The sequence below is a fragment of the Heteronotia binoei genome, chromosome 8 (assembly GCF_032191835.1).
Source record: "Heteronotia binoei isolate CCM8104 ecotype False Entrance Well chromosome 8, APGP_CSIRO_Hbin_v1, whole genome shotgun sequence".
Lineage (NCBI taxonomy): Eukaryota > Metazoa > Chordata > Lepidosauria > Squamata > Gekkonidae > Heteronotia > Heteronotia binoei.
This window is the reverse complement of record NC_083230.1, coordinates 51,804,944-51,819,952: the sequence shown is the minus strand read 5'-3', so window position 1 is coordinate 51,819,952 and position 15,009 is coordinate 51,804,944. Positions and strand designations below refer to the sequence as shown.

Sequence of the window (15,009 nt, the reverse complement as noted above, 5' to 3'; positions counted from 1 at the left end):
CAGTTTCCTCTGATCTATTCTGTTATTATACTATGGTTCCACTATGACTCTGGTTATCTTCTGGTAAGAAATGAGGATTTTAAGAATTCTGGAATGGATTTCACTTGCAAAAAAGGAAGTATATTCCTTTGAGATTTATAAATATATTTAAAATTTAATAAATGGCTTCTCCAGAATGTAATGTTTTAATTTTTGTTGCCAATGAAACAATGAACATGCCTGTACAATGTAACACCCCCCATTTCAAATGCATGAAGAGTTAGTTTTGAAGGGCTTTTATTAGTATTCCTATTAACTACATTTAAAATTCTATACTGTGTGCAGTTTTCATTTACAAATATGTAGAGCTATTCAGTCTCCAAAGGGAAATGAACAATATATTAAACGTAGTCTCCCCCCCCCCCAATTCTATGAAAAGATAGAAATGTCTTAACAGTGCAGCCCCAATATGAATTAAGAAAAATTAAGGCACAATCCAACTGCACTTCGTATTTCACGAGGTTAAAAAGTCCTTAACATTCTTTCATGAAAATTAGTGATCTTGGCTGAATTTTATCTCCCCACCACCACAAACATACCCCCAACAAATAAACTGACACTGTTGAAGTGCAAATTATGTTTCTAAAATTCAAGTTACTACAAGTACTTTGCTGAAGTGGGAAAAAAAGGATAACTACTCATGCTGGTAGGAAGCTTGGTAGGAAGCTTGAACGAAGGATTTGTCCACATTATTCGTTGGCCAACCAAGCTTCAGATACGTTGAGGCAACTTGTCTTAGTATATATTCCTAAGAGACAGGAGGGAAAAACTGCATTAAATACTTTGATAGTTAAACTACCATTCTCCATAGAATTAACAATATTATTAAAATCATAACAACTTAAAATATACTTCCAGTCATGAACTGGAATATTTCTATGCAAAACTTTATGATCAGTAATGGCTAGGGTTTTTTTGGCTAGTGTGCAACAAATTAGGTCCAAAGACTAAAATGGCAATCTAAAATAAGGACCATTGAATCCAACTGAAACAAGTATGATTTTCTAGTGTAAATAGGTATTCTGATATTAAATAATGACTCAATTTTTTAAAATGACAAATGACCTGGATCAAATTCCAACTTTGGCCTCAGTACACCCTTGTTGTAGGACACACTACACATGAAAGCCAGCTTCTCCAATGTATTGATGGTGTTTTCTGTCTGATCTAGTAAGGTGGCAAAGAGGAACCACAGTGCAGGAGGAGAAGGGGTGGTCAACAGATCTGCTTGTACTCTAACCAGAATTTTAGGCACCCACTCTTGTAAATTGTCTTTAATGATGATTTTATAAGTATAACTGTTGATGTATATTGTATTTTTATGTTGTAAGCCGCCCTGAGCCTGCCCTGGCGGGGAGGGCGGGATATAAATAAAAAGTATTATTATTATTATTCACTCTCTGTCCTCCATGAATCTTGTAGCTTGCATTCCACTGTTTGGCCACCAGTATTTATTTTTTTGGATTTGTATCCTGCACTTCCTGCAAGCAGACTCAGATGATAGATGAGTCTGGAGAAGTTCACATACAATGTGCATATATGATTGTCATATAAATTAAAATTTGAACTCAAATAAAGAGCATAGCCTTGGGTTCAGCACTGTTAAAATTCCACTGATTTCAATAGGAGAAGGTAAGCATGAATTCAATGGTCTCTTTGGAATATATGGGGCTTGGAAGTGCTTAATGTTAACTGGATCTTGTTTTAAAACATGAAATGTATACTTGGCACGGGTATGATAACACGCTGGTTCTTCTGACAGACTAGTATTTACCTTGGCAAGGCTACTTTAGTCTTAAAAATGCATGTTTGAGTAATGTCCATCATTAAACTTTTATAAGTGACACATTTAGGCCACACACAGAGATAAAATTGATAGGCTTAGCTGTCTTCATATGCAGAGGTATGGCAAAATCATTACACAGGCACAGCCAGTTGATATAATAATATTGAATAATGTGAGCTGCATTCCAAGACTGGACAATTTAATGAGATCTGTATTTCAAAGTCCTTTTGGTTGTTGGCATTTTTAAAAGCAAAGTTGCAGGCTGGGTAACAAGATCTTTACTTTTGACCCATACACACTAGGGGTCTTTACTTTCTGTATCAAGTTGAATTGTATGTCTCTGTCACTACAGTCATATTGTAAATTTCTTACTGCCAGATTTTTCTGGTTTTTTAAAGATGCATAAATGCCGCCTTAAAATGTATTTCCAGATTATATTAACATAATATAAAAATGAATAACTTCTATTTACACAGTAGCATATTCAGTTGCATGTTATGACAACATGACAGGAGATACATAGAGTACCTTTCTTTAGCAGGTAAGTTATTCTGGAGACTAAAAATTAATGTCTTTGTTGTAAGCTGTTGCATGAAATCTTGGGAACAAGAAAAAGTAATAAAGAATCACCCAGCAAAACTTTTAGAATTCTTATTTACTAAAATTTCAATCCACCCCCCCCCCACAGCAGGCTAACGCAGAATAGATGCAAAACAGGAAAAGAAGCATACATCAAATATTACTATTCAAGCCAAAGTTTATAATTACCACAAAGAAGATCCCCCAAACCAAAGGTTACAACCCAGTTACACTTTATAGTAGACAATAGTGAAAACCTATTCCTATTTGATCAGAAGTAAGTCCTTCATTCAGTGAAATTTACTTCCAGGTAAGTGTGCTGCTTTTCAGTGGGAAAGATTTAAGAATGTATTTAGAATTTCCATTAAAATCAATTCGACTTAAAAGGGAGTATCCATCATGCCCAAAGTAAATTTCTAGATGGTGTTTCCACATAATCAGCATACTGTATAAGAAATGTCAATTTTTCCCATTTGTTGCACTTAGTCTGTTGTACATCTCTTCTGAAACTGTGTCCCTCTCCATATGGGAAAAGGCAATTCTTTCTCCAGACAATTGTAATTATTCCTTAGGGAATGATTATGATGCCCGCTGGATAATTTAGTGAAACAAGAAAGATAAACATTACTTACTGCATTTTTAGTTACTGTGTGGCTACCCCTCTTCTGCACTAGAAGTGCATGTTTAGTCAGATTTTTAAAACAGTGCCATAATATGAAACCCATGATGTGAAAATATGGTTTAATTTAATTAACCATAGTTAATTGGTCATTCAAACCTAAGCTACCACACTGACTAGGGTACTTCAAACACAGAACTGAGCCAGGTTTTTCAGGCTTGGATTTTTGGAGTTTTCCATATTTCCCCGTAGGCTATACTGGAAAATCAATCTGGCACTATCTGGGACTCGGGGGGGATGTTTTTTGAGGCAGAGGCACCAAATTTGCAGTGAAGCTGCTGGTGCTTCTCCTCAAAAAGCCCCCTCCCCAATTTTCAAAAAGATTGGACCAGGGGATCCAATTCTATGGACCCCAGAAGAAGGTGCAAGCTGTGCCATTAGTGAACTCCAAAGTGGTAAGTTCACCTGGCAGTCTTCTGGGTGAACTTGCTGCTTTGGAGTTCATTTGTAGTGTGGCTTGCAAAAGGCAAGGGGGAAAAAGCATTTAAAGGGAGCTGGATCTTGGGGTAGCTCCTCTTTACAATTTGGTTGAAACTGAGCTGCAAAGAGGAGCCAGCCCCAGTCAAGGATTCTCCCCACAGGCTCTGCTGTGCACTTTAAATCAACAGAGACACCTCCATTGTTTCCAATGGAAAGGAGGAAAAGCATTTAAAATGCTTCCAGCCACTTTAAATGCCTTATTGGTGAGTTCACCCAGAACTTCAGCTATCCAGTGGTCTTGAAAAATCCCAAATATTTTTGGGATTTTTAGGACAGCCATTTTTTGGGTAGTTGAATCATGAGCCCCCTCAGTGATCAGCTAAGAAATACCTGATAAATACTGACAAGGTATTCAATGGGGTTTTTTTTTAGCTCAGTTTATGTCAAGCACACACCCCTACTACAGAGTAACCTGGCAAGAGTGGTTCAAAAATGTAATTGCTCTTGCCTCTAGCCAGCTCTCACTTTCACCAAGTCTTTCCCCATCCTTCACTCTGAGCTAGCCTTGCAACAGGTGCCATGAGCAGCCTCCACTCTTAAATAAACAGGAACATGCCAAGTTCTTTCCATGAATCCCTGAGGGAAAAAAGCAAGTATATGTTTTTCATATTTGTTACAAAAGAAAGTGGATGGAGGGGAGGGGCTGAGTGTTGGGAAAGCAAACTCCCAGTGTTTCCTGCAATGAAGACCCTCTTTCATAACATTCATAGGCCTCACTGGTTGGGTCTTTGTTCAGAAAAAAAATTATTTAATGTACTTCATCTGTTTCAGTGGAATATGCAGGTTTGTCTAGGTTTTGCTGGGTTTGGGACTCCATGTTATGTCTGAACTGAGTCATTATACATGTACTTGTGGAATATTGCACAAAGGCAATACTGTATTTGGAACATACTTTGATCATAGTTAAAGAATTTTCCCAGTGAGCATAACAACAGGAAAGCAATATATATGCATATATCCTTACATTGAAGATGTTGTAGTTTTCAGTGCGGTCCAGCAATTTATCTAGAGGATAAAGAGCTTGGCTGGCAGCATGCCAAGGCAGAAATTCCTTTTCCTTAGATAGGTATTTTATAATCTCCAGTGGAATATTCTGAGGCAAATAGCCAGCTCTGTGTAATCAATGAAGGTACAGTTAATTACCACACAGCAAAAAAAAAAGATACTAATGACAATAGGAAGTTATGTAGGCTTTCCCTTACATGCATACAAGGCACAAAACATTATTACTTAATCACATCATGAAATAAAACCAATATGCTTTTAAAAAACTGCATTGCTGAATGCCTTTTAAAAGAGCTTATACATCATAACAATATCTGTAATTTGAAAGAATTAACGTTGACAAGTTTAAATGAATTCTAAGAGCTACAAAGTTTTATAGAAGAAATAAAAGAAGTTTTGCATGGAATTTTTTTAAAAAAGATAGATAACAGAAAGTAACTGTTCATAAGCACTGTGCACTGCAGAATTTTTCTACAAGTCATGGATAACAAAGAAGAACTGGGTGGCAGACCAGGAAGAAGACCTTGGGGTCATGGAAAATAGTTCAATGAGCATGTCAATTCAAGGCACATCACAGATAAAAAATGCAAATATTACACTAAGGATTATCTTGGAACAAAACAGCCAGTATCATAATACCCTTGTATGGTGCTGGTACAGTTATGATTGCTGCATCTCAACAAGGATACTGCAGTTATGAAAAGGTGCAAAAATGACAACTAAAATGATCAAAGGGTTAGAGCATCCTTCCTCCAACTAAAAGCTAAGGAATTTTTGGTTTTTTGTTCTAAAGATTTCTAAGACATAGTAGGGGTTTATATGGGATGGAGAAAGTGTATAGAGATAACGGATTTTCCTCATCTGTGGGCAGTAGACTGAGGACAGACAAAAGGAGGTGTTTCTTCATTCACATTGAATCTCAGAGATGTGGTGACAACCACTATCTTTATCTGCTTCAGAAGAGGACTATACAAATTCATGGAGTGTAGGGACATCAGTGGCCATTTAGACTTGATGACTAAATAGAGTCTCTATTCTTAAAGGCAGTAAACCTCTGAACATCAGTTCTGGAGACAACTACAGGGCAGGCAGTAAAGAGCCAGTTTGGTGTAGTGATTAAGTGCATGGACTCTTATCTGAGAGAACTGGGTTTGATTCTCCACTCCTCCACATGCAGCTGCTGGAATTGCCCTGGGTCAGCCATAGTTATCACAGAGCTGTCCTTGAAAGGGTAGCTTCTGAAAAAGCTCAGCCCCACCTACCTCACAGGGTGTCTGTTGGGGGGGTGGGAGAGGTAAAAGAGATTGTAAGCTGCTCTGAGATTCAGAGTGGAGGGTGGGGTATAAATACAATATCTTTTTTTCTTCTTCTTCTCCTTTCATGTCCTCCTTGTAGGCCTTCTGGGATTTTTGGTAAGTCACTGTGCAAAAGAGGATGCTGGACTAGTCAGGTCGCACACAGTTTTTCTTGTGTTCTTATGTTACTATCTTAAATGAAAGCACTGAGCAATGAAGAAACATTGCTTTTTTTCTTTCCCATTTAAATCCAGGTGATGTTCCAAACCTATAATTCAGTAAATACTCTTAAAAGTTTTGCATACAGCACCAGCTCTAGGGCACGTGGTGCCCCAGGCAGGCTCCCTGCCCGCCACCCCCTGCCACCCTTTCTCCACAGTGCTGCAATGCAGCACCACACTCTGTTACCCCCCCCCCCCCATCAGAGCGTGCTGCACCATGCTAAGGCTGGGCCCTACCGGCTTTGATGCAGGTGGCATGCCATCGAATCCTTTGAAGCGCGCATGGAAGAAGGCTTCTCCCCCCTCCTTCCTGGAACCAGAAGTGAGGGGGAGTGAAGCCTTCTCCTGTATGCGCTTCCAAGGATTAGATGCCATGCCGGCTGCATTGAAGCTGGTAGGCCCCAGCCTCAGAACGCTCCTCTGATTGCGCTTGGGGGGGGGGCGAAGCGCAAGGGAAGGGAGGGGGCAGGGGGAGGTAGGCAGGCAGGCAAGCAAACTAGGTGGTTGTCATGGGCACCGGGGGGGGAGCCCAATTTAGCACCCACCTCCTCCCGGCGCCCTAGGCAACTGCCTAGTTTGCCTAGTGGGCAAGCCGGCCCTGCTTGCATATGAAGTAAAGCCAGTATTTTCAGTGAGGAAACCAGAAGGGTTAGCTGGTGCTTAGAAAATCTGTTGTACTGATAGGTAGTCCCATATTTAATTTCCCCAATCTATCTTTTATATAATGCTCTATAAGAAAACACTAGTGTGCAAGACAAACTGCTGATTACATGCAATAATCAAAAGCTTTCTTGCTTTGCCTGTATTGCTAGGACACCACTGTGAGGTCAACACAGGCAATAATACAACTATTAGTTCAAATGTAAAGGCAAGCAATGGTTTGGCATTACAAAAATTAGACCCATGTCTATAATCACCTTCTCCTCCTCCCTCCTTTTCTGAGGCACTGCACAATCAATGGTGTTGCTTTTAATCAGGATTCCTTCCTGCCCCTGGAAAAAGAGGTGCTGGAACTCTCAAGAGGGAAATGAAGGAGAAATACATGGGTGTCCCTCATGAACTTTTGAATATTTTTTTGAGAATTTTGTTAACACAAAGAGGTTCCAGAACTCCATTTGGTCATGTTCCCCCAGGAAAAAAGCTCTGCATTTTAGAGCAAATCATTATCTGGGTTTAATGGTAAACTATGGCTTATGCTAAACCAAAAGTCACTAATTGACTCTAAAGGCAGACAGGTTAAGGGAGAGAGAGCAAAAACTCCTTTCTGAATTCCCAGCTTCCAGGTGCTTTTTTTAAAAAAAAAAAAATCTGTAGTCCTTTTCCCGTAGAAGTTATAAGGGAACACCTTCCAGATGTTTTCTACCAGATTGCCTTGGAAGAAACCGAGAAAGAGAAGCAACTGAACAATCTGCATCTGAGTCAGTTAATCCTTAACTGACTGAATTAATTCTCATCTCCTCTGTTCCATATCTTTTCCTACCTGGGCCCTTTTGTTATTTCTCTTCTCTTTAATAGATCCAGGTGGGGAGCTGTGCTGGTCTGAAGCAATAGAACAATGCTGGAATCCAGTAGCACCTTTAAGATCAACAAAGTTTTATTCAGAATGTACGCTTTCATGTGCATGCACACTTCGAAAAGCTTACATTCTGAATAAAACTTTGTTGGATTTAAAGGTTACTGGACTCCAACTTTGTTCTTCTCTTTAATGTGAGCTGTGCCAAGTGAGAATATCCCTCAGAAAAAAGTCAGAGTATTTGTACTGTTTTGGGGACTCCTCTTTCTGCAGTATCAGTTTCCTTTAGGAATACGTGGAGCCATGGAGAATGGAAGAAGACAAGAGCACAAAAATCAATGGCCAGTTTCATTAATTCTAGTGCGTTTTAACTGTAACTTCTGTAACTTGCCTATGTGAAAGAATGTATGACTCTGAGCCTATACAGGAAATACTTTTACTCACCAAAAAACAACCATGGTCAAATTCTGGTTGTCATCTCCTCTAAAATTTGGAATTAGGATTGAAAATATGAACGTATGAAACTGCCTTATACTGAATCAGACCTTTGGTCTATCAAAGTCAGTATTGTCTTCTCAGACTGGCAGCGGCTCTCCAGGGTCTCAAGCTGAGGTTTTTCACACCTATTTGCCTGGACCCTTTTTTGGAGATGCTGGGGATTGAATCTGGGACCTTCTGCTTCCCAAGCAGATGCTCTACCACTGAGCCACCGTCCCTCCCCGGTTTAGGTTCAATGCTCAGGCACTTTAAATCACTAAGGAAAAGTATTTCACTGAGGGGACATACTGGCAGTCTTAAGACACAACACCTTTTACTGCTTCTGGGCACGGGGAACTGAATCAATTTGAACCAATAATAATTTGAATGTTTGCTTTGAATGTTAGGACTGAAAACAGGGTTCATTCACAGTACACTGAACTACTGTTTGGCATTATATCTGAATTTGATAGTGTAAAAGCACTGCTAGAGCATGTAAACCAAATTTCAAGCTCATCAGATCCTAGTAAAAATTCAGTCTCTTTGGGTGAATACAGATGAGCAGCTTGGGGTGGAGTGGAGGCATCCCAAATCAGGCCCAGAGGTCATTTTGTAGAAAAATAGATGGTGGAGCTCATCCAGGGATTGTTATGTAGCTGCACATACTATTAAATGGGCAAGGAGGTGGAACTCTCAGAAGGAGGAGGTGGAACTCTCAGAAAGGTTCCCACTGAATCTGAGGCCTGATCAGACTGGTTTGAAAAGAGCCATTTGGAAGCCTCGACATACTCCCAAGCAAAGCAGTCCCATTCCGTCTGCAAGTCAGCCAGGTACCTCCAGATGGGGAGGCACCTCAGAAGCGAGAGTCCTCTTTATTTCTCCCAATGGGGTCAAGCGCTCATGTGCTCAAGCACTCTGGTTGGTTTTTTTTTAAAAAAGCAGAAGCCGCTTGGGGGACTTGGCACCTACACACAGCCAAGTCACCTTGCTTGCGCCCTTCCCCATCCAGACGGCAAGGAGGCGACTGGCAATTGGCTCAAATATTTGCTACCACTTTGGAAGTGGTAGCTTTTAGAGCCACTCTCAGGAGCCTGGAGGACAGGGTCATGTCAAACTAACCTGATCTCTTTTTTTGAGAAAATGACTACCTTGCTGGATCAGGGGAATGCTGTAGATGTCATTTATCTGGATTTCAGTAAGGCTTTTGATAAGGTTTCACATACTATCCTTGTTGACAAGTTGGTAAAATGTTTGGCTCCTGTTACCGTTAGGTGGATCTGTAACTGGTTGACAGATCGCACCCAAAGAGTGCTTGTGAATGGTTCCTCATCCTCTTGGAGAGGTGACAAGTGGAGTGCCTCAAGGATCTGTCCTGGGACCTCTTTTGTTCAACATCTTTATAAACAATTTGGATGAAGAAATAGAGGGAATGCTTATTAAATTTGCTTATGATACTAAATTGGGAGGGGTTGCAAATACAGTTGAAGACAGAAATAGGACACAGGATGACCTTGACAGGCTTGAAAACTGGGCTAAAACCAATAAAATCAATTTTAACAGGGAGAAATGTAAAGTTCTGCATTTAGGTAGGAAAAATTCCATGCATAGTTATAGGATAGGTTAGACTTGTCTTAGCAGTAGTATGTGCGAAAAGGATCTAGGGGTCTTAGTGGATCATACGCTGAACATGAGTCAACAGTGTGATGCAGTGGCTAAAAAGGCAAATGCAATTTTGGGCTGTATTAACAGAAGTATAGTGTCCAGATCACGTGATGTGATAGTATCGCTTTACTCTGCTTTGGTAAGACCTCACTTGGATTATTGTGTTCAGTTTTGGGCACCACATTTTAAGAAGTATATAGACAAGCTGGAACAGGTCCAGAGGAGGGCGACAAAGATGGTGAGGAGCTGAGGATGTTTAGCCTGGAGAGGTGGCGGCTGAGAGGTGATATGATCACCATCTTCAAGTACTTGAAGGGCTGTCATATAGAGGATGGTGTGAAATTATTTTCTGTGGCCCCGGAAGGTAGGACCAGAACCAATGGATTTAAATAAAATCAAAAGAGTTTCCGGCTCAACATTAGGAAGAACCTCCTGAGTGTTAGAGTGATTCCTCAGTGGAACATGCTACCTCGGGAGGTGGTGGGCTCTCCTTCCTTGGAGGTTTTTAAACAGAGGCTAGATGGCCATCTGACAGCGATGAAGATCCTGTGAATTTGGGGTAGGTATTTGTGGGTTTCCTGCATTGTGCAGGGGGTTGGATTAGATGACCCTGAGATCCCTTCCAACTCTTTGATTCTAGGTGAATGCAGGATGGGGATGGGCGGCATGTGTTTGTGTGTGGAAGGATTTTTTGGGTCGATTTCAGAGGTGTCTGAGTCAGCCCAAAGTGTCGGTCTGTAATCACCCATTAAGGATAAAAATAATTTGATATTTATTATTTTGGCGTCACTAACTAACAGAAGAAATATCAGTCATTGGAGAAGTACTGTAAGTCTTAGAAAAGAAAGAAAGCAGTCTACATATTTTTAAAATCAAACTATCAGAAAGACTTAAAATGAATACATAAGCAATAATACAACATGACAAAATCTTCCAAAATATCATTTATATTAGGAGAGCTTTCATTAAGTCAGATCAAGACTACATCTAGGCAGAAGGAGATATTTTTGTGTGCCGTGCAGCTACGTTCTGACCTTGGTTTGTTCCCTTACATTGTGCAACTGAACTCACAGACAGATCCCAACACATTCATATTCCCCTTAGGGACAAAGTACCAAATGGTAGTGTAATAGGCAAGGGAAAATTATTACTCCATTCTGAATTATTTCCTTCATAAATCCAAAACCAGTCAAACAGACTTTGCTACAAAAACGACAGGGTTTCTGTAGAGCACTGAGAGTCCCACATACAAGTGTACCATAAATCCACAAGCCCACCGCCCACCAGAGCCATTCTGAGTTGTGTTTAAATCAAAATTAGAAAACCCAAGCTGGCCACAAACCGCCTGGCAATGTTGAAACAATGGAAATGAGGTGATTTAGTTGCTATGGCTCTAAAAACCACTCTGCATCATCTGTTTCATATGGAATTTATAGAACGTGACTAGCTTATTACAGTTTCGGTAGTTCTTAAATGGGGAAGGGGTGGTGGCAGTGAAGAAGAAGAATGGGTTTTTATACTCTGCTTTTCTCTACCTTAAGAGCCTCGTGGCGCAGAGTGTTAAAGCTGCAGTACTGCAGTCCTTAAGCTCTGCTCATGACCTGAGTTCAATCCCTGGTAGTAGCTGGGTTTTCAGGTAGCCGGCTCGAGGTTGACTCAGCCTTCCATACTTCCGAGGTGGGTAAAATGAGTACCCAGCTTGCTGGGGGGAAAGTGTAGATGACTGGGGAAGGCAATGGCAAACCACCCCATAAAAAGTCTGCCATGAAAATGTTGTGAAAGCAATGTCACCCCAGAGTCAGAAACAACTGGTGCTTGCACAGGGGACCTTTCCTTTTCCTTTCTCTACCTTAATGAGTCTCAAAGCGGCTTACATTCACCTTCCCTTCCTTTTCCCACAAAAGGCACTTCGTGAAGTGGGTGGGGCTGAGAGAATTCTGAGACAACTATGACTGGCCCAAGGTCACCCAGCAAGCTTCATGTGGAATCAAATCCAGTTCTCCAGATTAGAGTCTGTTGCTCTTAACCATTATACCATGCTGGCTCTCAGAGAGCCCATACTTTCCCACACTAATTTACAGCAATGGTTATTTTATTTCAGCAGCTTGGTCTCTGTACAAATTTTGAATTGTTTGTAAAATGAACTCTTAGGCTTGGATCTAAGTGCCCTTTCCACTTTCATGGATTTCCTCCCTCTAACTAGAACCCCCCACTTTAAACTTCCTGGTGTTCCTGGAGAAGGAGTCCACAGATCCGCAGGGCTACAGTTTCAAAGGGCACAGATGACTGTAGCAGGAGGAAGGTGGACAATTTACCATTAATGCAATGCAGTTTTGCTAGCATTGCATAGAATCTAAGCATCGGTGTACAAACTTAATTATGCAACACAACATTTAGTGAACTTAATTATGATTTCCATTACATTGATTTCAGTTTGGAAAATAAAACATAAGTCAGGATAAGTGGAAAGATGCACTTTATATATAACAGCAAATTCCGTATTGGTATGCTGCAAAAAACAAAACAAAACAAAAGGTCTAAGAAGCCATAAACTAGGGTCTTCGGTCCTGTATAATAGAGAATCATTGTAGCAATGGTGAAAATTATTAAGAGAAGTGAGATTTTAGGCAACGACAAGCAATATATTGCCAGGTTGCTCCTTTAGCTGCCTGTTAGAGTTATCCATGGACAAACAATCCATGTCTTACATGACAGGTAGGCAGAAATTGAGCTCTAAAATATTTGCTGTAAAACAAAGCAGTTGTAATGAATTGGGGGGCGGGGAAGTGGGATATAAATATTGTAAACAAATAAATCTCCCAGCAACAGTCTAATTTTTTTAAAAAAAAATGCAGTCTTTTTTGCTTTTAAAAAACACTATTACTGAGCTAGTTTGTCTTAGGTTGTTTCAGTAAGCAAAGGCACTTCCTCTGTAGAAATCTCTCTGTGGTGTACACAACACTCATTTCATGAATTTGCTCTATAACAAACCAAAATAAGATGAGTTAGCAGGGTCAGAATATTTGACTTCTTATATTCATAACTGCAGATAGAAATCTGAAGTACTTGTCCACTGAAAGATATAAGGTCAAGTATTTTCAAGTTCACTGTATTCTCAAACATAGAGTAAACATAGAGATTGGAATCTTAAACTTTATCCAGAAATATCCCTATCCATCTATTCCAACAACTGACCCTCCTAATATGGGCATCTTTGACAAAGTTTTTGGCTAAAAATCAATCAGAGACAATTGTAAAATGCAGCACTTAAATGATGTAGCTAGCATGATTAAGATGAATCAAACATATAAAGCACAATGGAAATCTGAATTTATATCAGCTTCAGTTCAGTTCGACTTTATATCACATTCATCCAGGTTTTTCATATCCAAATCATACTTGCTATTGTATGTATGAAAACTAACCTGGACAGCCCAGATTAGCCTGATCCCATCAGATCTTGGAAGCTAAGCAGTGTTGGCCTTGGCTAGCATTTGGAAGGGTGACCTCCAAGGAATACTTGGGTAGTGACACAGAGGCAGGCAATGGCAAGTCACCTCTGAAACGTCTCTTGCCTTAAATATGAGTCTAGCTTGCCACTGAGTGGTGCATAACGATAAAGGAGCTAGAACTTCAAGCTGCCAGACAATCTTAGGATCTTGTGGCTATTCTACACACAATGCCATACGATAATTAATTATTACCATATACCCATTTGATTTGTGATTCCTCTCCTTAGTATGTTGTCTATTTCTCTAACATCAAAATAGCATTGCCCATTACAGTATCCAGCTTAATGGTGTGTACTTCACCTGTGTTTAACTTTGCTCTGAACTCAGCCCAAGATTAATTTTCTTTCTTTGGTATCAAGTTATTTTAAAGGAAGCCTTTGTCAATTACATTTACCTATCTTCATAATGGTGCTACCTTTTCTAATGAAACTATTGATAAGCATGCACCCTAACTATTGCAACAACAACAAAAACCCTTTAATCCGCAAAATGTTTAGATCAGAGTAATCTTACTAAATTAATGGTCTCACATTTAAATTAATGAGGGTTGATGATCTTTGTGAATTACAATAAGAAAGGTGAAACACAAAACATTGATTGAGGCAGGTATTACATTACTACTTGTAAAAGAACCCAGGAGAACTGTATCAGTAACTCTTCATGGTGATATTTGGAAAGAGCTGGATTTGTTGGTTTAGATAGGAACCTTGAGTATTCCCACAGCCTATTGCTCTAATTTCTGATGCTTAAATTGATTGAAAAACCCTGACTTTTCTGGCCATTAGTTTGAACAGGTTTTTTTTTTTTAAATATCATTAAGGATAATATGGATCCAATTATCTTGAATATGCTTGAAGATTTTGGATGTTGTAATGAATTAATCTGGATCTCTGGGGAAGGATTAGTGTGATAAAGATGACTACAAATTCACACTTTAATTTTGTTACACAGATGCTCCCAATAGAGAAGTCAGGGAAACAGCATTTCTTAAAAATGAAGAGTATTTTAGAAGTTGTATGTTGTTTTCATACCAATAAAGGATTAGTATTTATTTACTCTGATTAGTGAACCAGAAGAACAGAGTATGTTGCACCTAAATGTAAGATGTCAGTTTCCCATTTCCTAAATTAATGTGGGCACATAATGAAGCAGAATTTACCAATAAGCATGGAGTACTTTTTAAAAACCCTGAAAGCTTTCTGAACAAATATGACACAGTCAGCATCCCCTCTAAGCGGAGTTAGTGAGAGCTAGCTCAGTTTTTTAGCCTTCAGCCCACACATTTTTGTCTTAGCTCAAGAAAAATTACTCCAGAGCAAACTAATCTATGCAGTAGTTCACAACTTTAATGCCAGTAGTTTACAAAGTAGCATTTCTGCTCACAAGACTCCACAGCTTAGAGTGAGCACAGGACACAGCTACTGTTTATAGTGAAGCAGAAGCAGGTATCAGGTGATGTGCCTTGAAGCAGTTTCAATAATTCCTCACAGATCAGACTCAAAGAGTTGCTGTTGAAGACCAGTTATTCTCAGTTTGGGAGTTGTTTGATGGGGTTCCACAGGGTACAATATTATTTCCCATGAAATCCAACCTCTATGTAATGAAAAATCATGAGAAATCATTTGGGATAGGTTGTCAATAATATGCTGATGACACCCAGCTCCGTATTTCTGTAACCAAATCCCCTACAGTAGAGATCTTGAGTCACTAACTGCCTGCTGTGATTAAATAAAGTGAACAAATTGAAAGTGAACCTGGACA

At 39.7% G+C, this 15,009-nt stretch overlaps 1 protein-coding gene across 3 annotated transcripts in view; it reads right to left on the bottom strand.

Moving 5' to 3' along the window:
- The window catches only part of TRHDE (thyrotropin releasing hormone degrading enzyme), a 450,694-nt gene that overhangs the window by 39,928 nt on the left and 395,757 nt on the right, over positions 1-15,009 (bottom strand). For all 3 annotated transcript variants that reach the window (XM_060245085.1, XM_060245086.1, XM_060245084.1), the window contains 2 exons: positions 4,528-4,675; positions 678-787 (listed from right to left, as the gene is read on the bottom strand). In XM_060245085.1, the coding sequence (XP_060101068.1) occupies positions 678-787; positions 4,528-4,675 (258 nt within the window). The remainder of the gene's footprint in view (positions 1-677; positions 788-4,527; positions 4,676-15,009) is intronic.